Source organism: Pristiophorus japonicus, chromosome 17 (assembly GCF_044704955.1).
Source record: "Pristiophorus japonicus isolate sPriJap1 chromosome 17, sPriJap1.hap1, whole genome shotgun sequence".
NCBI classification, from domain to species: Eukaryota; Metazoa; Chordata; class Chondrichthyes; family Pristiophoridae; genus Pristiophorus; species Pristiophorus japonicus.
In genome coordinates this window covers 95069241-95094648 of record NC_091993.1, presented here as the reverse complement: position 1 = coordinate 95094648, position 25408 = coordinate 95069241, and the positions used below count along the sequence as shown (strand labels likewise).

The 25408-nt window shown below is 47.1% G+C and overlaps 1 protein-coding gene across 1 annotated transcript; it reads left to right on the top strand.

Moving 5' to 3' along the window:
- Positions 1 to 10232: 10232 nt before the first annotated feature.
- On the top strand, positions 10233 to 24833 carry LOC139228231 (uncharacterized). The gene is made up of 3 exons (XM_070859408.1): positions 10233 to 10605; positions 23736 to 23895; positions 24147 to 24833. The coding sequence occupies exons 1-3, from the start codon at positions 10453 to 10455 to the stop codon at positions 24605 to 24607; spliced, it is 774 nt and encodes a 257-aa protein (XP_070715509.1). The 5' UTR covers positions 10233 to 10452; the 3' UTR covers positions 24608 to 24833.
- The last annotated feature ends 575 nt before the right edge of the window (positions 24834 to 25408 follow it).

The window sequence follows — 25408 nt, the reverse complement described above, 5'->3', positions numbered from 1 at the left end:
ATTTACTTTAGTCGCTCTTTTCCATTTTATATATCTGTAAAAGCTTTTACTATCCGTTTTTATGTTTTGCGCAAATTTACCTTCATAATCTATCTTTCCTTTCTTTATTGCTTTCTTAGTCATTCTCTGCTGTCGTTTAAAATTTTCCCAATCTTCTATTTTCCCACTAACCTTGGCCATCTTATACGCATTGGTTTTTAATTTGATACTCTCCTTTATTTCCTTGGTTATCCACGGCTGGTTATCCCTTCTCTTACCGCCCTTCTTTTTCACTGGAATATATTTTTGTTGAGCACTATGAAAGAGCTCCTTAAAAGTCCTCCACTGTTCCTCAATTGTGCCACCGTTTAGTCTGTATTTCCAGTCTACTTTAGCCAACTCTGCCCTCATCCCACTGTAGTCCCCTTTGTTTAAGCATAGTACGCTCGTTTGAGACACTACTTCCTCACCCTCAATTTGTATTACAAATTCAACCATACTGTGATCACTCATTCCGAGAGGATCTTTTACTAGGAATTTATGTTCGCATGTAGGGATCAGAGAGTATTTGTCCCGCAGGCATATCAATCGTCGTCGCCAGGCAATGGCAAGATGAAGGGGAATGGATGGGATGGGACTCCCCACTCCCAATTAACGCCACTGAACTAAGAGCACACATTAAGAAACCCCTACCCACAACCCCGCCAATACGTACAGTAATAGAAAGGTTTCCTACCACCACCAAGGGACCTGGGAACGGATTAGTATTGGTACCGACCGAAAAGGTGTTATATCAGGGGGTACATTATGCAGTAGCTTCAGTAATATTAAACCTTACCGAGGTACACCTGCTTGCATGCTGTCTGAAGGAAACAGAGTTGCTATACCTGACCCAACTTAGAGACATGTTCAAGAAATTTTATGAGATAGACTTTGGAAATGTAAACAAAGTAGATCTATACACCCTAAATGCTAGGGACACCATGGACTCAGGGAGACCTAGAAGTGGAATCATAAACGACGTTTTCACTACCAACAATACACAATCCGCATAGATCTCTCGGCCCGAAAGCCTGTGTTAATTTCCCATACCCCTTCTATGGAACACCGGTGGGCTGTCCCTGGATAAATCATGTTGGCTGCGAATCTTGGCTTGCAGAGTCCCTTTACCCTTAGGTCCATTTGGGAGAGGAGCAGGGTCCCTACTGGCTGCTACCTCCAGGAAAAACTCTTTATCCCCCCTCTATGGCCCCTAGAGCTGGCGCAGTCTGCAGGTCTTTCTTGAGTTGGATAAATGCTGCCTCACAACCTATGTCCCATTCCCTCTCCACTCCCTTGTGTAGGAGTCGGAGTAGAGGGGCTGAGGTGGCTGCATAATCCTTAATAAAATCTCTGCAGTACCCAGTTAGCCCTAGAACAGATCTTACTCCTGTTACTGTGTTGGGGGCGGGTAACTTCTGCACTGCTTCCCTTCTAGCTTTGTCTATGGCTCTTTCCCCTGCGCGCACAGCCAGTTCCATGAATTTTACTTCCTTCAGGCCAATCTATGCCTTCTTGGGGTTTACTTTAAATCTTTCTTCTTTCAGCAGCTCCAGCAGTTCAGCCAGCAGTGGGCCATGCTCCTCCTCCTCATTGGTGAAAAGGAGCAGGTCGTCCACATACTGTATTAATTGCTGGGGTCTGCTGAAGCTCTTTAAACAGTTGGCCATACACTGATGGAAAATACTAAGGCTGTTGTGGAAGCCCTTAGAGAGACAGTTCCAAGTATATTGCTGTCCTTTAAAGGTAAAAGCAAACTTGTACTGATCTTCCCTTCTTAAAGATATGGACCAGAACCCGTTGGAAATATCCAGCACTGTGAAGGTGGTCGCGGAAGCTGGGATGCTTCCAATGAGGTCGGCGACAGCAACAACAGTAGGAGCACAGGCGGGGATGTTACAGTTGAGTACTCGATAGTCCACCGTGGCTCTCCAGGAGTTGTCTGGTTTCTTAGCCGGCCACAATGGAGAATTCACATGGGTAGCTATTGGTCTCAATACCCCCTGTTTAACCAGAGAACCCAAGGCTGTTTCCATGTCTGTCTCCACCTCCCTGGGGAAGTTGTAGTGTTTCTGTGGTTGGGTCATGGGGTCCCCATTTATGCTAACCTCGACCCCATTTATTCTCCCACAGTCGTGTTTGTGAGTGGCAAAAGCTGCAAGGTTTTTCCTCACATATTTTTGATACTCTACAGGGGTGTTACTGACCAGTGATTCAAGGTCGTAACCCTCCTTTGGTTTCATGGTGCACACCGTCCCTTTTCCCTGTTTCCCCGGGATAACCATCACCTCACTCTCTTGTCCCGTACAGACTGACCCCCAAAGACAGTGGTTTCTTAAATCCACCAGCATCCCGTGGCCTAGGATGAAGTCAGCCCCCAGGATCCCTTTCCCTTCCTGCTCCCACTTCATCAGGACACAAGTCCACTTAGTGTGGAGTGTACCTAAATGAATGGAGAGCGGAACGGAGAATGAGCCAGTCTGTTCAGTGCCTGTGAAATCCACCAAGCTGTAGGGGACCCCGTTAGACAGAGGTGAGGCAGCGGGATTAGCTGCATAGACAAGGGTGCTTGAGGCACTGGTGTCCAGCAGTTAAATCCCTTTCACCTTTTCCACTTCCATCTGTATGGTCGGTCTCCCCCACGCATCATACTCGAGGGCACACAGGTGGACAGGCTGGCCTGTCCTAGTCACGGTTTTGGTTGGGAGGGGGCAGATGGGATCTCAGTACCGGTGCCTACCTTTCCAGGGCCATCTAATATGGCTCGGAGCACAGTTAAAAAGGTATCAAATGAGTGGGGAGGGATTGGCTTATCTGTCTCGGTCTTTTGGACAGGGGCTGGAGAATTCTTTCTTGTGCTATTCTTCCAAGGATTTTTACAATCCCACTCTTTCTGCACCCTCAGCAGGTACGTTTTGTATCGGAGGGGTTGCTCCCCTCGTGGCGCCATTCCCTCTTGTCTTGGTTAGGTCGGATTTCGTGAACCCTTCCCTTTTGTGGATGCTCTTCTGTCCCTCTGCCGTTTCTGTAAGCTAGGGTCAGCTGCCTAAGCACCCCCCGTTCTGTGGCTTGGGGATCTCTTGGGTCGAACCAGACCTCAAACTTAGTTCTTATTCTGTGTAAACTGTTAGCTATTAGGCTTCGGAGCCAGTGTGCTAATTCGTCCGGGTTTAAGTGATCCCTGTCTATGTCTCCACTACAGGCGCTTTTGTACACAGGCCACAGTCAGTCTGCGAAAGCCTATGGGGTTTCTCTTATGAGCTGCACCGTTTTCTCTACTCTGGACAAGGGACTTCCGTCATTGCAGCCCATAGCTTCTAAAATGTCTTTCTGAACAGCAGCAAGTGTTTTCTGTCCTGTTTTGCTCTCAGTAGAGAGGGACTGGTACAGTTTGCTGTCTAGGGTTTGGAGAAGCAGCTTAGCCATTTCTGCATCATTGCATCCATTAATATCCCCTGCCTGTTCCACTTCCACAAAGTGAACCGAGGGGTCTCCCTTTGGAGTTAGCTTTCCCAGGTGGCTTATTATAGCCCTAAGCTGGTGGGGAGTGTGGGGGACCACAAACTGACTTTCCAGGGGCCCTGGACCCCCGGCAAGGGTGGGCTGGCCAAACTTCTGTTGCCGGACCGGGCACATTGGCCCTGGTTCAGGCTCTCCCTGTTCTGGCTTGCCTCCCTCTCTTCCCTGCGGCCAAGCCGAGCTGAAACTCGGTGCTACAGGTGGTGGTGGTTCACTATCCCTGTCCGCCCCACAACTGATTTGCCCCTCCTGCTGCTGCACCGGTGTAGTCACCGGTGCCACAGGTGATGACCGGGTGGTTCCTTCCTTCTCTTCCAGGTTTACCTGGGGCGTACCTGGGCTTATTACGCATATCATGCCTTTTGCCTTGGACAGAGCAAGGTTTAAACTCTTAATTTGTTGCTGGCAGGGACCGTGGTCTCCCGATTCAAACCCATTAGTGCCAGCTACTTTATACACTGCTTGCACATCTTTTAATCTTTCCTGGAGCTCTTTTACTTGTAGGGTGAGGTGAGTGCTTTCCTCTTTCAGTGACTTTTCATTACTTTTGGCCTCGGTAACCTGACATTGAAAATAGTCCTGACTGTTTTTAAACCTTTCCATTATTTGGGTCCTTTCCTGTTTTAGCTTACAGAGTTCTCCTGATAATGTTTCTTCTGACATAACCCTTTCCTGGTAGTCCTCTGCGCATTCCCATAACTCTGCCTGTAATGTTTCATTCATTCTATCTAGGAGTTGGACCTGTCGCTGTAGACTGACCAACCAGATTGCCTTCTCGACTGCTTCTTTGTGATCTTTGCTTGCTGTCCACTGGGCTGCAGCGTCTGCTGGACGCTCAGTGCGCAATAGACTAAGCACCCATTCTTTAGTTACATTGACCTTCTTATACACATAGGAGAAAATCCTCTCTTCCATTTTGGTTCTTTGCCCCAAACCAGCACTCTCCACATCACACCCCTTGTACCAGAGTCCTGCCGCCATTTTGTAAGGGGGGTGGTCTCTATGAGGGGGTCAGGTTCCCTTCTGACCAACTTGATCGGTTCAATTCGCTCCCACTCCCTTGGGTTCTGTACTCTGGATTTATTTGGGGGTTGTGACAAAAGTGCAAAGGACACTGGTTTGATGCAAATAACTTTGTTTTTATTACAGTTAAGGTAATACAGGCTTATTACTCTAGTAAGAACATAAAAGGCCAAACTTACAATCACTCTAATAAAGAACAATACAAGGAAAGGATCAAGGTCAAACTTAAAATCACAAATCACTCTAATAAAGAATCATGCACTACACATTCAAAGAGGGGTCACAGTAAATTATATCTTCCACCTCCCAATACCTAATTCTAGCTAGGTTAGACTCCAGGGCATGCAGGGACTATGCTTAACAGCCCTTTTGATAGCTAACAGTAGATCGCGGTTGTTTTTCCCTTGATACCACGTTGACTGTGGTCGGTCGCTGCTGCGATAGTGATGTTCTTCCTTCCTTCAGAACTTCAGGACTTCGAGGCTGGAGAAGTTAGTTTACAACTGTCGCGTTGGTTTCTCTTCTTGTCTTGATGACATATTCGCAGTATAGCACCTGGTGTAGTATGGCATCTGAGGAAGTAGCAAGCCTTGTAGCTACCTAGCAACCATCTAACCTCTGTTGAAAACAGTGGCCAGTTATACAATTTCAGTGTTCTAATCTTGGCCCCAAATCTCTTCAAAATCCTTTGTATAATTTTGGCGGGCTTGGTTCTTCTTTGTAATATTTTGTCGGGCTCGTTAAAAGTTGATATTTTTTGGGTGAGTTGAAGTTCGAAAACTGTTTCCGAATGGAAATATTAGTTTGGTAATTGCAATGTCCTTTTGTGCTTAGTCGTTCGCATACAGGTTGGATTGGGCCTCTTTGTGATGTATATGCTGAAATGGTTGTCCAGACCCATGTTGATGGGTAGCTACCTCTGGGTGATGTTAATGTCTCTTGTGGGGGAAGGATTTTCGAATACTCATTCTTCCAGACAGGTTAACTCAGTCCTCACACCCAAGTAGCTTCACTTAATTAGACTGTCTCTTGCTAGTTCCATAGGTCCGCCCACAGCCTTGAGTTTGTCTTTTAAAATCCAAAATTCTATTAAAGTTCGGAGTTTCTTCCATAAGCACTTTAGAGTTCCAAACGTTTTGGTAAATAGTCCCAAATTAAATTTCCTTTCGAATGAGCCCATACACAGGGGGGGGGGGGGGGTTTCTTGTGAATTTAGCATCCCTTCGGAGCTCCAACCCCCCGTGGCAATGCTTGGGCCCTCAAGATGGCCAGGTTGTGCAGCATGCAGCAGACCACAATGAAGAGCGAGACTTGCGGAGGGGAGTATTGAAGGCTGCCTCCAGAGCGGTCAAGCCATCAGAATCACTGCTTTAGCACCCCGATACTCTGCTCTATAAGGTTCCGGGTGGACGCATGGCTCTCTTGCTGATGCTCAGCACGGGATTTGGGGTTGCGGAGGGGTGTCATGAGCCAGGTGGCTAGGCCATAGCCTTTGTCGCTGAGCAGTCAGCCGCGATCTTCATGTGGTGGCTGGAAGAGTCGTGGCAGAGTGTTCTCCCATAGGATGAAAGCATTGTGTGCGCTGCCAGGATTGTAGGCATTCACAGGGAGGATGTTCTGCCAGGATAGCGGGCATTCACAGCGAGGATGCATTGCGTGTGGTCGCACACCAACTGTACATTGAGAGAGAGGTAGTCCTTGCATAGAAACATAGAAATATAGAAAATAGGTGCAGGAGTAGGCCATTCGGCTCTTCGAGCCTGCACCACCATTCAATAATATCATGGCTGATCATTCACCTCAGTACTCCTTTCCTGCTTTCTCTCCGTACCCTTTGACCCCTTTAGCCGTAAGGGCCATATCTAACTCCCCCTTGAATATATCCAATGAACTGGCATCAACAACTCTCTGCGGTAGGGAATTCCACAGGTTAACAACTCTCTGAATGAAGAAGTTTCTCCTCATCTCAGTCCTAAATGGCTTACCCCTTATCCTTCGACTATGTCCCCTGGTTCTGGACTTCCCCAACATTGGGAACATTCTTCCTGCATCTAACCTGTCCGGTCCCGTCAGAATTTTATATGTTTCTATGAGATCCCCTCTCATTCTTCTAAACTCCAGTGAATACAGGCCCAGTCGATCTAGTCTCTCCTCATATGTCAGTCCTGCCATCCCGGGAATCAGTCTGATGAACGTTCGCTGCACTCCCTCAATAGCAAGAACGTCCTTCCTCAGATTAGGAGACCAAAACTGAACACAATATTCCAGGTGATGCTTCACTAAGGCTCTGTACAACTGCCGTAAGACCTCCCTGCTCCTATACTCAAATCCCCTAGCTATGAAGGCCAACATACCATTTGCCTTCTTCACCGCCTGCTGAACCTGCATGCCAACTGTCAATGACTGATGTACCATGACACCCAGGTCTCGTTGCACCTCCCCTTTTCCTAATCTGCCGCCATTCAGATAATATTCTACCTTCGTCTTTTTGCCACCAAAGTGGATAACCTCACATTTATCCACATTATACTGCATCTGCCACGCTTTTGCCCACTCACCTAACCTGTCCAAGTCACCCTGCAGCCTCTTAGCATCCTCCTCACAGCTCACACTGCCACCCAGCTTAGTGTCATCTGCAAACTTGGAGATATTACACTCAATTCACTCATCCAAATCATTGATGTATATTGTAAAGAGCTGGGGTCCCAGCACTGAGCCCTGCCGCATCCCACTAGTCACTGCCTGCCATTCTGAAAAGGGCCTGATGGACTGCATCCCAGAGTACTTAAGGAGGTGGCCTTGGAAATAGCGGATACATTGACAGTCATTTTCCAACATTCCATTGACTCTGGATCAGTTCCTATCGCGTGGAGGGTAGCCAATGTAACCCCACTTTTTAAAAAAGGAGGGAGAGAGAAAACAGGGAATTATAGACTGGTCAGCCTGACCTCAGTAGTGGGTAAAATGATGGAATCAATTATTAAGGATGTCATAGCAGCGCATTTGGAAAGAGATGACATGATAGGTCCAAGTCAGCATGGATTTGTGAAAGGGAAATCATGCTTGACAAATCTTCTGGAATTTTTTGAGGATGTTTCCAGTAAAGTGGAGAAGGGAGAACCAGTTGATGTAGTATATTTGGACTTTCAGAAGGCTTTCGACAAGGTCCCACACAAGAGATTAATGTGCAAAGTTAAAGCACATGGGATTGGGGGTATTGTGCTGACGTGGATTGAGAACTGGTTGTCAGACAGGAAGCAAAGAGTAGGAGTAAATGGGTACTTTTCAGAATGGTAGGCAGTGACTAGTGGGGTACCGCAAGGTTCTGTACTGGGGCCCCAGCTGTTTACATTGTACATTAATGATTTAGACGAGGTGATTAAATGTAGTATCTCCAAATTTGCGGATGACACTAAGTTGGGTGGCAGTGTGAGCTGCGAGGAGGATGCTATGAGGCTGCAGAGTGACTTGGATAGGTTAGGTGAGTGGGCAAATGCATGGCAGATGAAGTATAATGTGGATAAATGTGAGGTTATCCACTTTGGTGGTAAAAACAGAGAGACAGACTATTATCTGAATGGTGACAGATTAGGAAAAGGGGAGGTGCAACGAGACCTGGGTGTCATGGTACATCAGTCATTGAAGGTTGGCATGCAAGTACAGCAGGCGGTTAAGAAAGCAAATGGCATGTTGGCCTTCATAGCGAGGGGATTTGAGTACAGGGGCAGGGAGGTGTTGCTACAGTTGTACAGGGCCTTGGTGAGGCCACACCTGGAATATTGTGTACAGTTTTGGTCTCCTAACTTGAGGAAGGACATTCTTGCTATTGAGGGAGTGCAGCGAAGATTCACCAGACTGATTCCTGGGATGGTGGGACTGACCTATCAAGAAAGACTGGATCAACTGGGCTTGTATTCACTGGAGTTCAGAAGAATGAGAGGGGACCTCATAGAAACGTTTAAAATTCTGATGGGTTTAGACAGGTTAGATGCAGGTAGAATGTTCCCAATGTTGGGGAAGTCCAGAACCAGGGGTCATAGTCTAAGGATAAGGGGTAAGCCATTTAGGACCGAGATGAGGAGAAACTTCTTCACCCAGAGAGTGGTGAACCTGTGGAATTCTCTACCCCAGAAAGTTGTTGAGGCCAATTCACTAAATATATTCAAAAGGGAGTTAGATGAAGTCCTTACTACTCAGGGGATCAAGGGGTATGGCGAGAAAGCAGGAAGGGGGTACTGAAGTTGCATGTTCAGCCATGAACTCATTGAATGGCGGTGCAGGCTAGAAGGGCTGAATGGCCTACTCCTGCACCTATTTTCTATGTTTCTATGACCCGTTTATCCCGACTCTCTGCTTCCTGTCTGCCAACCAGTTCTCTATCCACGTCAGTACATTACCCCCAAAACCACGTACTTTAATTTTCCACACCAATCTCTTGTGTGGGACCTTGTCAAAAGCCTTTTCAAAGTCCGATTGCGAAACTCCTCCGCATTCTTGAGTGGTGCAATGAATGGCGTCCTGAACCAAAAGACAGATTCATGTTTTGGGTTTAAGCAATTTATCAGAATTGAGGTCTGGATGGAGTTTAATAATTGAAATGGAATGTTTATTGGATAATTTCAGTTGCATTTTATTACTTTATCATTCCACAATCCAGGCAATTTTCTCAAACAGTACACAATTTCTTATTTAAAAGGAGCATTTTCTTCATGAAAAATGACTTGGTAACCTGATTTCTTTCTGTTTAGGGAGGGCGAAGAGCAAAGCATCATTTTTATTATATTGGAGTTGCACACAAGTGATGCAATCATGCATTGTGTGCAAAAAAAGTTAAGTAGTTTGCTGGTATCTTTTATGAAGGTGGTGATTTAGAGAGATGAGATAAAATGGGCTGAGCGGCCCTCCATGTCTTTTTTATCTTGTGATTTTGTTATCTTATGAAATTTGGGCAAAATCATCCCATAGTTAAGGCTATTTGTGCAGTAACTGTGGCACAATTATCAACATTCAGTATGTCGACGATTTTGTGCCTTTTTTTTGTATATTCAAAGGTCAAAAATATACCATCCATTGGAACATTATAGGATTATACAAAGTAAATTGTTTAACATGTAGGAATAAACCATTTGATCTTTATTAACCAGTCAAATTTATTTTGCACTCTCAGCAAAATTGTTTAACAAAACCCCAGAAAAAAATAACTTTGTGTTTTATTGAAAGAGGAGAAACAAACTCAAAAAAAGCCATTTATCAACACTATCTACACAAGTTCTTGTTTGTGCAATCAGCGATGTTGGGCACTAGAAATGAATGCATTCATAGAGACGTTTAATTGAAGAGAATTTATTTACAGTACTGTGCAGATCAAGGACAAATTGCCTGAGCTGGAGTACAGATGTGGCTAGCTCGGCTATTTTCATACCAAACGTCGGCTAATTTCATTAATGGTTCTCGCTGTTCAAGGATATCCTTGTGCCATTTCTGCATTCCTCTATTATCTCAAGTTGGCTACAAATTGGCTGCTGTTTTCTTGAACAAAGAACATCTGTTTATGTTTATTTCCTTGTTATCTCGACTAGGTTTAAACTTTCCCACGAAGAACACCTGCTTTGCTTTCCATCTTTACACAATTAGTTTACACAGGCACAATTATAAATGCTGGTGCCTACACCATTAAAGTAGATCCTGAATTAGGTGGTTAGTTCACACGAGCAAAACCGAATTCCAAACACTGCTGCCTGAAGCAGTAAGGACAATTTTTAGTGAGCAGGTGTGTTTAACGGTGCAACAGTGTAGTTGTCCAATGACTAAAATCTCACCTGCTAACAGTAGCCATGATCGAATTCTGTTGAGCAAGGGTAAGTGTGGTTTTGTGCCAATAGCAAAAGCATCATGAGGAAGCCTGCCGTTGGAGGGGTGATGGCCCGCTGTTGGAGGAGTGAGGACCCAGTCGCCTGGTCGGAGGCTCACCTGCTTGCCGGGCGTCATCGTGAATCAAGGAGCCTGGTCGTCATCGCTGATGGATGGTGTGGTGGGAAGCCTGAGGTAGGCCCGATCTTGTGGGATTCGCAGGGTTTGGTTTAGAGTAAGGGTTTAGGTGTTTGAGACCCCCTATTAGGGTCTATTAGGGCTAGGGAAAGTCTAGACAATGAGAGGGGGGAGGCTGGTGTGGAGAATTGCCGCTTGGTAGGAGATGGTAGTTGTTCAGCAGAGGAGCTCCCTGGGGAGCTGTCACCCCGTTGGCCATCTTCTCCCCCTTCTCCTCCTTCTCCTCCTCCAGCACATGGTGAGCATCATGGCTGTGACCCCCCTGACCAACCACTCTGAACCCCAGTTGGCCACTGACCCTCCCAATGCCTGCCCCCAACCAAGCCTCGGATCACCTACCATCAAGGACGCTACTCAGCGTCGTATCTGCAGTCAATATCTCGCCGTAGGCAACTAGGCCCATACAGCAGTGCCTGGTCTCCAGTCGTCTTGGACCTCCTTGCCACTGGACCAAGACCTTGCTCAGCTAAGCCCGTGTGATAGTCAGTGTATAACAACCACCCCACATTAAAAGAACTCATGCACAGGCATCTTCCACTCCTCTAACATGAAGTTCGGGACCTGGAACGTCAGGAACCTCATGGTTGGACATGAGGAAGCACTAAAATTCTGGTTGTTTCTTTTTAATGTTATGTGTGTAATTCTAGGCAACCTGTATCATGCCTCCACCAGAGGGCCAAGGGAGTCCCAGCATCCCTTGGGAGCACTGTATATAAGCAGGCCTCTGGAGTTGAAATAAAGGAGCTAAGATCACTTACTCACTATTTACACTACTCAGTTGCATTACTTTATTATGAGCATAACAATTGGCGATGAGATAATATGCGAAAATGCAAAGAACTGTTGGTATCCTTGGGAGAAATTCTCATAAGGGGACGATTGTGAGGCCTTTGTGGATCGACTCGACCAATACTTCATGGCCAATGAGCTGGAAGGGGCCGAGAACACTGCCAAAAGAAGGGCGATCCTCCATACCATTTTCTAGTTCCGGTGAAACCAACAACCAAATCCTATGAAGAACTGTGTACGCTGGTCCGGGAGCACCTAAACCTGAAGGAAAGCATTTTGATGGCAAGGTATCGATTCTACACGTGTCGACGGTCTGAAGGCCAGGAAATGGCGAGCTATGTCGCCGAACTGAGGCGTCTTGCAGGACATTGCGAATTCGATGGATTTCTGAAGCAAATGCTAAGAAATTTTTTTTGTGCTTGGCATTGGCCATGGGGCTATCCTTTTCAAACTATTGACTGTTGAAACACCGAATCTGAGCAAAGCCATAACGATAGCCCAGGCATTTATGTCCACCAGCGATAACACCAAACAAATTTCGCAGCATAAAGAGGTTTCGGCTAGTGAAGTAACGTCATTTTCAGGCAGGAAGGCATATGGCAGAACGTACACACTGGCAGCTGCATGACCTCAGATGACCCAGAGTCCGCCATCAAGCATTAATGCGAGGCAGTTAACACCTAGTTGGCGCTGCGGAGGTGATCATCGGGCCCATCAATGCCGCTTCAAACACTATGCGTGCAAAGGCTGTAGAACAATGGGACACCTCCAGCGAATGTGCAGACGAGCTGCAAACCCTGCAAACCACCATGTTGCAGAGGAAGATCGATCCATGGTGGATCAGGTTGAACTAGAGACTTGAACTGAGGAGACAGAAGTGTATGGGGTACACACCTTCACCACGAAATGTCCACCGATCATGTTAAAAGTTGAACTGAACGGAATTCCAGTATCCATGGAATTGGACACGGGTGCGAGTCAGTCTATCATGAGCAAAAAGGCCTTTGACAGGCTGTGGTGCAACAAGGCACACAGGTCCAAGCTTAGCCCCATTCACACCAAGCTAAGAACTTACACCAAAGAACTGATTCCTGTTATTAGCAGCGCAGAAGTAAAAGTCTCCTATGATGGAGCAGTGCACGAACTCCCACTATGGATTGTACCAGGAGATGGCCCCACACTGTTCAGCAGAAGCTGGATGGGAAAAATCTGCTGGAACTGGGACGACATCCGAGCGCTCTCGTCTGTCAATGATGTCTCATGTGCCCAGGTTCTGAGCAAATTCCCATCGTTGTTTGAGCCAGGCATTAGAAGTTTCTCGGGGGCGAAGGTGCAGATCCACTTGGTTCCCGGTACACGACCCATCCACCACAAGGCACGGGCGGTGCCATATATGATGCGAGAGAAAGTGGAAATTGAGCTGGACAAGCTGCAGCGAGAAGGCATCATCACACCGGTGGAGTTCAACAAGTGGGCCAGTCTGATTGTTCCGGTTCTCAAAGTCAACGGCACGGTCAGAATTTGTGGGGACTATAAAGTAACCATTAACAGTTTTTCGCGACAGGAACAGTACCCGCTACCCAAGGCAGACGATCTATTTGTGACCCTGGCTGGAGAAAAGATGTTCACCAAGTTGTACCTGACCTCGGCCTACATGACGCAGGAGCTGGAGGAATCATCGAAAGGCCTCACTTGCATCAACACGCACAAAGGTCTGTTCATCTACAATAGATGCGTGTTTGGGATTCGATCGGCCGCGGCAATTTTCCAAAGGAACATGGAGAGCCTGCTAAAGTCAGTTCCGCGCACCGTGGATTTCCAGGACAACATACTGGTCTCAGGTCGGAACACTATCGAACACTTGCAGAACCTGGAAGAGGTTCCAAGTCGGCTAGATTGTGTGGGACTCAGATTGAAACGCTCGACGTGTGTTTTCCTGGCACCAGAGGTTGAGTTCTTAGGGAGAAGAATCACGGCAGACGGCATCAGACCCACCGATGCCAAGATGGAGGCTATCAAGAACGCGGCAAGACCACAGAGCGTGACGGAGCTGCGGTCGTTCCTGGGACTCCTCAAATATTTCGGTAATTTCCTACCTGGGTTAAGCACCTTGCTAGAACCCATACATATCTACTACGCAAGGGAGACGACTGGGTATGGGGAAAATCACAAAAGGCTGCTTTTGGGAAAGCCAGAAATCTGTTATGTTCCAACAAACTGCTTGTTCTGTATAACCCATGTAAACGATTAGCGCTAGCTTTCGATGCGTCTTCATATGGGGTCGGGTGTGTGTTACAACAAGCTAACAAATCGGGAACACTGCAACCAGTCGCCTATGCATCCAGGAGTTTGTCCAAGGCCGAAAGGGCCTACAGCATGATTGAAAAAGAAGCTCTGGCATGAAAAAAATGCACCAGTATCTGTTTGATCTCAAGTTTGAGCTAGAAACTGACTATAAGCCATACATATCGCTATTCTCAGAGAGCAAAGGGACAAATACCAATGCTGATGCTCTCAGTCGGCTACCATTGCCCACCACCGGGGTGGAAATGGCACAGCATGCAGACTTGCTCTTGGTGATGGATGCATTCGAAAATGAAAAGTCACCCGTTACGGCCCACCAGATCAGGACCTGGACCAGCCAGGATTCTTTACTGTTCCTGGTAAAAAACTGTGTCCTCCGTGGGAGCTGGTTCAGCATCCCAGCGGAGATGCATGAAGAGGTCTAGCCTTTCCAGCGGCGCAAAGACAAAATGTCCATCCAGGCGGACTGTTTTTTGTGGGGTAATCGTGTGGTTTTGCCTAAGAAAGGCAGGGAAACATTCTTACGCGACCTACACACAGGCATAGTAATGATGAAAGCTATAGCTAGATCCCATGTGTGGTGGCCCAGCATCGACTCCGACTTAAAGTCATGCCTGCGCCAATGCAACACTTGCTCTCAACTGAGCAATGCACCCAGAGAGGCACTGCTAAGTTTGTGGTCATGGCCCTCCAAACCATGGTCTAGCATCCATGTTGACTTTGCGGGCCCACTTCTAGACAAAATGTTCTTGGTTGTTGTGGATACTTATTCAAAATGGATTGAATATGTAATAATGTCTGTAAGCACGCCCACTGCCACCATCGAAAGCCTACGAGCCATGTTTACCACGCTCGGCCTGCCTGATGTCCTTGTCAGCGACAATGGGCCGTGTTTCACCAGTGCTGAATTCAAGGAATTCATGACCCACAATGGGGTCAAGCACGTCACATCTGCCCCGTTCAAGCCCGCATCCAATGGCCAGGCAGAATGGGCAGTCCAAACCATCAAGCAAAGCTTGAAATGTGTGTCGGAAGGCTCCCTGCAGACCTGCCTGTCCCAAGTCCTGCTCAGCTACCGCACCAGACACCACTCGCTCACCGGTATTCCCCCAGCTGAGCTGCTCATGAAAAGGGTGCTTAAAACAAGACTCTCCCTAGTCGACCCTGATCTCCAGGATCATGTTGAGGGCAGGCAGCATCAACAAAGCATGTACCATGATTGCGCAAACTTCTCACGCGATATTGAAGTCAATGACCATGTATTTGTACTCAACTATGGACATGGTCCCAAATGGCTTGCTGGCATTGTCATAGCCAAAGAAGGGAGTAGAGTGTTTCAGGTCAAACTTGCCAATGGACTAACTTGCAGAAAGCATTTGGACCAAACCAAACTATGATTCACAAACAGCCACGAGCAACCCGAACAGGACATCACCAACTTCGACCCTCCAACACACACACAAGTGGCAACCGACATCACGGTTGACCACGAAGCTGAACTCACCATCCCCAGCAGTCCGGCAAGGCCAGCTTCCCAGCAGCCCAGCGAAGAACCAACCAACTCACCCACACCTGCATTTGTACCGAGACGATCGACAAGGGAGCGAAAAGCCTCAGATCGTCTCACCTTGTAAATAAGTGTACTATTGACTTTGGGAGGGAGTGATGTTATGTATGTAATCCTAGGCAACCTGTATCATACCGCCACCAGAGGGCCTACCTGTTGGAGTCCCAAGGGATCCCAGCATTCCTTGGGAGCACTGTATATAAGCAGGTCTTCCATGCTGTACCAGCACTCTGGAGTTGAAATAAAGGATCAAAGGTCACACTTACTCACTGTCTACAGTACTCAGTTGCATTACTTTATTATGAGCATAATATTTAATATATTATTACTTAGGGCTAGAACTTCAGTTAGACATCGCTTCAGGCGATAATATCGTCCAGGCACTAAATTTAGCCAGGGAAGATTTTTTGCGTCGGGCCCAGCAAAATTCTGTTTTTGTGTCCTGAGAGCGAGTGCGGCACAAAGGGAAGCATTCCACATTTTTCTTAGGGTGATAGGCCGAGAGAGGTACCCAAGATCTATCGGTAAAGAGTGGCTTTGTAGCGCCCTATGAGAGGCCTTCGTGATTAAAAAAAGTCAGGCCCAAACTCACAAAAAACATTCCCCGTTCATTACACAGCACAAATAAAATTAAATCGCTACCAAATACTGCAACAAAAATCACTGGAACTTACCTTCTGGAGTCATTCCTTCCCTTAATGCCCTGGGACATCTGTGACCACCAGGGTTCACCTGGCGTGGTTACCCCAAGGCACTAATGCTAGTGAGCAAACTGAAGTTTGTTTCCGGGTCGCTTCCGGGACACTGCAGGTCGCTGCCGGAGCATTGCACTCTGGTGCCACACTCCCGAGTGATACCCCTTATCTCCGCTGGTACCGGCCAGCTAAATTTGGCAAATGGTGCTAACCCCCTAGCACCCTGTAGCGCCCCTCATAGGTGATGCTACACAACCACATTTGTAGCCCTATATGTTTTAGCATAGCATTTAGTGTGTAAAAGTACTAATCATATATAATGTAGGCTAGGGCTGATCCCAGTGCAGGAAAAATTAGCATGGGCTGGTAATAGTAGTAGAAGGCACAAACTGTCTTTTTCAGGTAGGCAATAATCAGGAAGGTATATGGTTTTCTGTTCAGAGTGTCACAGTATATCTCACTCAGGATGGTAATGGTGTAGTGAGGTACATAGCCCGAGACATTTGGTTGCCCAGTGCCTGATTTTCAGGTGCGAATCAGGCGGCTAATAGCCAAATATGGCAGGCATATGCTCGATTTGAGATGGAAGTGTGCGACTTGACATATTGGTCAGGCATCCTGTAGTCGTCCAGGGCGTCCAGGGGAAACATGTACAAAGCTCATTGTAATATGTAAATAAGGATTCTATGCTGGTTGTGGGACCCTTTTGAGAAATTAATATTCCCCAGTGCCTGATTTGACATTTCATCAACTCATCCAGAAAACCGTTGGTGCTTGCAGTCGAGAAGGAGCCTGTGGGACCATTATTTAAATGAATCATCACCTCCATTCAGGTAAGTCTCTGGTTTGTCCTGTTAGGTTGCTGGTGGACATCAGTGCCTTTTATTGGCAATTGTGCCTGTAGGAGAACTGATTTCTGAGTTCGAGGAACAACCTTTGGAGATGCAGGAGCGGTTGTTTGCCTTGCAACTATATTATTTAACCTCATGGGTACTCTGATGGGCCTGCCTTTTAGGGCTGGAGGAGGATGGGGAGCAGCAGCAGCAAAGAGGACACCAGAGAGCAGGAGCAGAGGGAGGACAGGACACCCTAGCCAGCACGAGTCATCAGAAGACAGTTGTCCTATCTCAACCTGATAAAGGAGCAATGTGTAAGGTGCCTGTGCTTCATCAGGAAGGCTGTAACTGAGCTGTGTCACTTGTTGCAGCCTCACTTTGCATCCCAAACCAAGATAAAGACAGCACTGCCTGTAGCTGTCAAAGTGACTGCGGCTCTTAACAGGTAACATCAGAAACACCTCCCAGTTCACTGTCCACTGCTGATCATCATCATAGGCAGTCCCTCGGAGTCGAGGAAGACTTGCTTCCACTGTTAACATGAGTTCTTAGGTGGCTGTACAGTCCAATATGAGAACCACAGTCCCTGTCACAGGTGGGGCAGATAGTCGTTGAGGGAAGGGGTGTGGGACTGGTTTGCCGCACGCTCTTTCCGCTGCCTGCGCTTGATTTCTGCATGCTCTCGGCAATGACACTCGAGGTGCTCAGCACCCTCCCGGATGCGCCTCCTCCACTTAGGGCAGTCTATGGCCAAGGTCTCCCAGGTGTCAGTGGGGATGTTGCACTTTATCAGGGAGGCTTTGAGGGTGTCCTTGTAACGTTTCCTCTGCCCATCTTTGGCTCGTTTGCCGTGAAGGAGTTCCGAGTAGAGCGCTTGCTTTGGGAGTCTCGTGTCTGGCATGCGAACAATGTGGCCTGCCCAGCGAAGCTGATCAAGTGTGGTCAGTGCTTCAATGCTGGGGATGTTGGCCTAGGCGAGGACGCTAATGTTGGTGCGTCCATCCTCCCAGGGGATTTGTAGGATCTTGCGGAGATATCGTTGGGGGTATTTCTCCAGCGACTTGAGGTGTCTACTGTACATGGTCCATGTTTCTGAGCCATACAGGAGGACAGGTATTACTACAGCCCTGTAGACCATGAGCGTGGTGGCAGTTTTGAGGGCCTGGTCTTCAAACACTCATTTCCTGCTGCATAAGGAAGGTGACTGAGACTTTATATTCCAGGAGGTGACAACTACATCTCCTTCCCCAAGGACCAAGTGAAGCAGTTCAAGAGAGCGGCAGGTCTTCTGTAGATTGCAGATTTCCCAAGAGTGCAAGGGCCAAGATTGCACACACATTGCCCTGCGTGCTGCACATGAGAAGCCTGGCATCTAAATGAACAGAAAGTCAAACCACTCCCTCAACATCCAGCTTAATTGTGAAGACAGGCAGTGGATAATGCAAGTCTGTGCCTGGATTCCAGACAAAGGCTGGCTACTTGCCGACAAGGGATAGCCCCTCAACACATGGCTCGTGACTCTTGTTAAGATCCGGACACAGACACAGTTTACAATGAGCGCCAATCCGCCATAAGAAATATAGAACAGTCCATTGGTGTACACAAAGAAAGATTCTGCTGCCTGGACTGCTCTGGAGGACTTCTGCAGTACACCCCTAAACATGTCTCCAAATTTGTAGTGGTGCATTGTACGCTGCGTATCTTTGACCTCCAGAGGGGCCAGCCCTGACTGCAACTGAGGCAAGAGGGAATGGAGGAGGAGGAAGAGGAGGAAGCACAGAAAGCACAGGAACAACATTGTGCCCCCCTCCCCCCCCCCCCCACCCCCCCCACACACACACACCCTGGCAGTCCTGCTGGCTGCTAGAACTCTCAGACTATGACTGACAGAGTAGCACTTCAGCTGAACCATCCTCCCCTCCTCAATACACCAGCAATCCTGCCATCCATATAACCACGCTCCCTACAATTACCACCTGAATGCCCTCATACAGTCCAGTGTCATGGGCCTTGACTTTACATAACTAAGAATATTAAGACCAACACCATTGCCACAAAAAAATGTGGCAACATAATTCAACACTCTTCATTTGAGAATGGATAATATTGAAGATAAAGAGCTAAGAATCAGCCTTGTCCAAACATTTCCAGAGCTTGTTTAACTCTCCTAGTGCTCTTACAAAGTGCATCCTCTGTGACTACAGCTTGTGAGGTGGAAGGCTGCTGAGCTTCCTTTCAGGGCACTTCAGATGGCCGTGGTTGTCAACCCCGAGCAGTTCTGGCCCTTGGGGATCAGCTGAAGACTGCAACATCTTGGGGTGGGTGGTAATGTTCCTCCTCAGGACCGCGGGCACGTGGCCGCGTATCAATTGGGAGATCCCACACAGGCCGCTCACAAGCTGTTGCTGCTGAAAGGCACTGCGCTGGCGCGGCTGTGCAACAAATTTAAAGGGATTGCACACAATAAAAAATTAGAGGGAATATTGGTGGACGGGGCAGTCTGGCCCAGCTGGCTGTGCAGCACTAACAAAGGCTACTGGCGGAGAAGGTGACGGGGAATAGGCATGCTGTAATTCTGAGTGAGTGCAGTAGGTGCCTCTCCCATGGAGCCAATACCACTCTCATGGGATAGTGTCACAGTACTCCCATTGCTCTGCACAGGAACAGAGTGCAGGAGTGTTGGGATGCTCTGGAAGCCCCTATCTATGGACAGTCTGAGCTTCCATGGCAGCAGGCAATTGTCACCAAGAGACGTCGGGGACGAAATTCAGAGTCTAAGAAAGATCCATTACTGTCCGTTAGCGGCGGCCATGCATGGTAATCCAGTGGCCACCACTTTGGGGACAACTGGCTGACCCGACCTAAATTCAGGTCGGGGATGTTTTGACCTGGAACCGATACCGCTCGATTCTGATGACCACCGAAAGCGCATCATCAGAATACGCACCCTCGCTTTCCCTCACCTTAAAAATCTTCCGACTAATATTCAGCTGAAGAAATCGATCCCCCGCTGTGCGGTGCCCCGACAGGTTTTTCTATCGGTGCACCCTCTGAAGACTCTGTGCGCCCGGCAGCACAGCGGCCCTTCAAGGGGAGGGCGCACCGACTTCCTGATCGGCCGGCAAAATAGTGTCCCTGGGTTCGGCCGGGTCGCCAACGGACAGCCTGGCACCCCCTCTTGGGTGCCAAGCCACTGGCCAGGCCGAAATGACAGAATCGCTCCCCTTTAATGGAGGGGAGAGAGCATGGTGACGCACAGGTGCTGTGAGAGTGGCGGAGTCCTGGTCCGACCTATATTCAGCCAGTCACCCTGGCTTTGAGTTTATGGCCTGTCCCCATTATGACACATTTCCTCTGAAAATGGCTCTTCCGACCACATCAAGGATCTGTGCGGTAAGTACAAAGAAAAAAAATCATAGGTGCGCCAGCTTTCTTGCGCTGCTGAATTTTGGCCCCTTCATCATTGTGGGCTCCGTTGCAGTGTTGACAGAGCTAACCGCTTGCTCCATGCTTGCCTGCATAGTCTTGATGCCTTGCACGAAGCCCCAGCTCAAGTGGAGCTGTGCCACCTCCATGTGTCATTGTGCGATAGCTCACTGGCAGACATCCCAGTGCTCTTTAGAGTTCCTGATGTATAGCCAGCTTTCTTCCATAATCTAGGCCCTTGAGGTGAACATCTAACTCCTCTGCAGCAGGCCTCGGGTGCGAGGTCACCCTCTGATGAGTTGGGTCCTGTGCCATCCTATCACCCAGCCCTCGCTCATGAGCTTGTGCGGTTATTTTGCCATGTGATGACCCCTCTGGCCCACCTTCTAAATTACATATGGTGCCAATCTTACAACTGGTGCTTGCTAGGGTAAGGTAGAGTGATACTGCACCTTCATTGATGCTGCATTCCTTCTCCTGTGCTACATCAGGGCCCTCTACATTTTCTGCACTTTAAATGGAAGAGAGGGACAACGGTTGGTTTTAGTGTTACGGATAGGCAGAGAAAGAGGAATGGCTGCTGAGAGTAGCTGAAATTTTGTCTTGCCAAGTGTGTAGGGTGAGATAGAAATGAGATGGGGAAAAGAGGATAAGATGTGAAGAAATCCTTCGAGATGTCTCCTTCAGCATGTCCTGTTATCATGGCTATGACATGCCCACAATGCCGAGCACCTCCTCCTTGAGTGGGGACAGGATGTGGCCTCATCTTCCCTCGGTTTCCATCTCCTTCTACATAGTGCTTGCCAACAACTCCTGCAAGAAGGATGGAGTGATTGGAGTCCCTGATTTAAAAAATTCAGATTCCTAAAAGCACTAATTATGCTCAAGCATTTCTAGTGGAGTAAAAGCCATGACAAACATGGTGCTAATGTGACTTGTTATCACTTCAGATGCAGTGCTAAAGGTTGCCATGGCAATATAATGCTTCAGGAATCATGCAGCTGTTCTCTCTGTTAGGGTTATTATTTATGCTTATTAGCATGCATATTGTAGTACCAGTGTTATAATTAAACAATGTATAGAACATAATGGAAAGACAAATTACCTAGAAATTACTTTAAGAAAGACACAGAGTAAGAAAATAAATATTAATGATGATTACAAAAGTTCCTCATATTTAGTGTTAAGTTATTCAAACAAACTGGTGATATAGAATGGTTTTTTAAAGTGCATATTTTGACTACTTCAAAGAACATTAATTACTCAAAAGGTTAAATAATGCATTACACATTAGAAATTCAACAGTGGAGAGGTTCGGTGAAATGAGCAGCCTGGATAATTTCCCAGAGGAGCTGTGCAGCTTTCTAGGAAAACCAGCTTTGATATGCAAAACACACATTGAACTATCGCCCTGGCAATTAAAGCTTCAGATGGAACAGATGGTTTGTTGTTAGAATTTCAGAGCTCTTCTGAGAAAATGTTATTATAACAGTAGCGGGAAAATTGGCTACAAGCTGTTTCTCTTTCACATCATGTATTGTAAATTGTATTAAGAAGTGAATTCTGGCCCTGAATTTGGTACCGAGAAAAATTATTGAATTTCTTATGAGCAATGCATGTTTGTTGTAGCACAATATTACTTTTCAAATGGTAGAACTGGAAATGGCACAGTTAACTTGGAGATTGGGTCCAAATTTGGCCAGGAGTTGCTCCGTTTTTTTTGGAGCAACTTGATTATATGGAGTATCTTAAAAATTGCATTTCTGCACATTTAATTTGCGCCAGTGTAAGTGAGTTAGTTACGATTTTTTTTAGTTTAGTTTTTTTTTCAAAAAAGCGTGTTACCAGCCACCTATGCCTGGTTTGGCCATTTAGGCAACTTTGGCCAGCTAATAGTTACTTAATTTCTACTTTAGCCAGCATATGTGGCCACTTGTGGTCCGCACAGAAAACCCTCGCGGAGAGTTAAGAAATCAGCGCAGGTAAGTACATTTAAAGCAGCAAGCACTAAACAAAGCACAAAAATAAGCATTCAATAACAAATAAAAAATACAAGGAAGCTGAGAGGACCTGCACCTAGCACCAAGACTTACAAAGCATTAAACAAAACACAAAAAGTTATAAGCAATTAATTAACAAATAAAAAATAGAAGGAACACTGCACCTAAAGCACCAAGACCAAAGTAATAAGCAATCAATCAATCAATAACAAACAAAAAATAGAAGTCCTACCTTTATGTGAAGGAAAGGCAGCGGGCCGCCGATGAGGGAGCCCATTCGGCCAGGGATAGGGGCAGCACGCTTCGGGCCCCTCCCACACAGCCTGCAGAGCACACTCTCAGATTCTGTGGGCGAGGAGCTACTGCGCATGCACGCGCACTCTAGCGCACATGTGCAGAGGTCCCGGCACTTTTTTCAGCCCTGGGACCTGGCTCCACCTCTGAATCCAGTTGCCACGTTATGCCATCATCGAGGAGAGACTGGGGAGCGGCCAAACTCAGCCTGAAGATTTTTGACGCCCTTGGAGTTCTACAAAAGCGGTGCACCTCTGGTGAGTGCACCAGAAATCTGTACTGGCCAAATTTGGGCCCTATGGGCTAGACTTTCCACTAGGTGGCTAAGGCCCAAAAAAATGGGCCTTGTTCCAGCGATGTGGGACGTATCGCCTGTGCTGATCGCCGGCACAAGGCCCATTTTATTTTTTCCAATTTTCCACTCGGCCTTACCCCGGCGATGTCAAATGGGCGATCTGATTTTTCGGCGATCACGCGGTCACCCAAAGAAAATGGAAGTGAATGAAAAAAAAGCTTCCATAGCAACGCTATACTGCGCATGTGTAACTTGATTTTTTTTTAGGTTGATTTTCTTTGCCTCATTTTGAGAGGTCAGGGATCGTCACACATGCTCAGAAGCTCTGTGAGGGTCGGGAGAGAGAGAGAGAGAGGAGAAAGGAGAAATGAGAAAGGATTGTTTGAATTTATATAATAATATTACCCATATTTCAAAAATGGAGGGATCAATGGAAAGGAGAAGGGCCAAGCCCTTCAGCGAGGAGGCCAATGAGGCCCTCGTGAACATAGTCAGCGCGAGGTGGGAGGATCTGACACGGGGTGGACATGGGAAGCCTCCACCCCGTGCATATTAGAGGATTTGGGCAGAGATTGCCGACGTAGTCACGTCGACATCAAATGAAGCGCGGACAACGGACCAGTGCCGCAAAAGATGGAACAGCCTACTGGCGGCTGCCAGAGTAAGTTGAAATTTGTATTAGAAATCACCCATATGTATTATTTAATGGTGTATGGAAATTGTAACTAGAATCTGCAATGTTATTTCATAATTTTTAAACTTAACTAAATTATGAATAAATTTATGCACTCCAACATAAAGTTGAATGTTAAAGTATGAAATATTTTATTCATATGCAATGTAATATAACTCTGTCAGTCTTAAATGTTTATTGCCAAATCCATTTGCTTATGCCGTGCAATGTTATCTTATCATTTACAGAAGAAGACATCTATCAACCATTGCGAGCAATGCAGGACGGGCGGGGGCTGTGTCATGCTGCAGTCTCTAAGTGCTTACGAGGTGCTTGCAGTGGCCTTGGTGGGGCCAGAAAGCCGTTCGGTCACAACCCGTGGTGTGGCCGAATCCACCTTTGAGTCACGTGAGTAATGAGAACAGTGCATTGTGCAATGTGTGAATCAATAGTAAATACTACATATATCTTAGTTACGCATGTAATGTTATGCAATTATAATGTAATTTGATATATAATTGAGACGTACTATTGATCTTCGAATGAGGTCATGTTAGGCCTGATGATCGCTTGTGCATATGGGGTAATGGAAAGCATTATAATGTTTTGAGTTCTTGAATTGTTAAGCGTTGTTTATAAATTTCATTTGTCTTTCAAAGGTCAACAAATGTCCGTGGAGTCGTCCACTGACCCTTCTGGAACTTCACAGGAGGAAGAGCCAGAGGAGGAGCCACTGCAGACTCCTGCTGCTGTGCCTGAGCAGGAGGAGGAGGAGGAGGAGAAGAAGAGATTTTTTTTGTGGGGGGGTGAACAACCTGCGGTCATCTCTTTTGAGATGGATGAGTCACCGGGACCAAGTGGTGTGCAGGTAGTGACGCCAAGGCACATGACATTGCACACGCCAACCCCACGGAGGTTCGGTCAGCATGCTATGCAATCGCCTACCATGGAGGATTACTATCCCTGTGCAGGGAGACGGTCGCGATCGGTCGCGACCTTATCCAGGGGTTCGCAGGTTTCTCATCAAATTGGAGCCAGTTCTCCACAACCTGGAATGAGTTCTGCACGCGCTTCTCCAGCTGGTCTTCTGAGCAGTCACAGACTGCTCGGGAGACGTTGAGGGCGATTAGGGGCAGACAGCCGCAACAAATGCCCTACGGCATGCGTTGCTGGCTGGGCATGGCGCTGCACTCCAAGGTGTCATGTCCACTCGTAGCGAGACCCCAAGCACGCAAGCGAGTACAGAGGACACAGTTCCTCCTGACTCGGAAGTAGACCCTGAGGCTTCTGCTTCCGCTCAATCACCTCCACCACGGCAGGAAGTCTTGCCGTCACAAACTGCACAACGCAATCGTGTCGGTCTGCGTAGACCAAAACGGGCGGGTGGGGTGCGAACACGGGGTGGGACAGGATCTGGAGGGAAAGGTGCCCGCAGGTAGAGAGGGGGGCATGTTTTTCAATAGTTCCATGGGTTGTTCCTTAAATGTTCACTTGTTATTATTACTTAAATGTTCATTTGTTATTATTACTTAAATGTTCAATTTCTTCTTCTTCTAACATTTTGGGGATTTGAAGGAAGGGTGGGTTGGTGCGGGGGGTGGGGGGGTTGGAAGGAGGATGTTGTTCATTGGTTAATAAAAAAAAATTCTATCGTTGTTAATAAAAAAACATTTATTCAACAACTTTTGTGCCTTCTCTCTTAATTACATTAGTTTTCGAACGTACAGTTTTTCATGCATTTTTTGTTTGTTTATTGTATTATTTTACTTTGCCAGTACTTTAAACTTTACTTAAACTAATTCAGACGATAGGCCAGTGCAGGAAAGACAACAAGGAAACCCCAGGCAAATGAAACTTTTGATTAATCCTAACTGTAATTGAACGTTTGAATATCCACAATTAATAGTTCATGCGAAGCGTT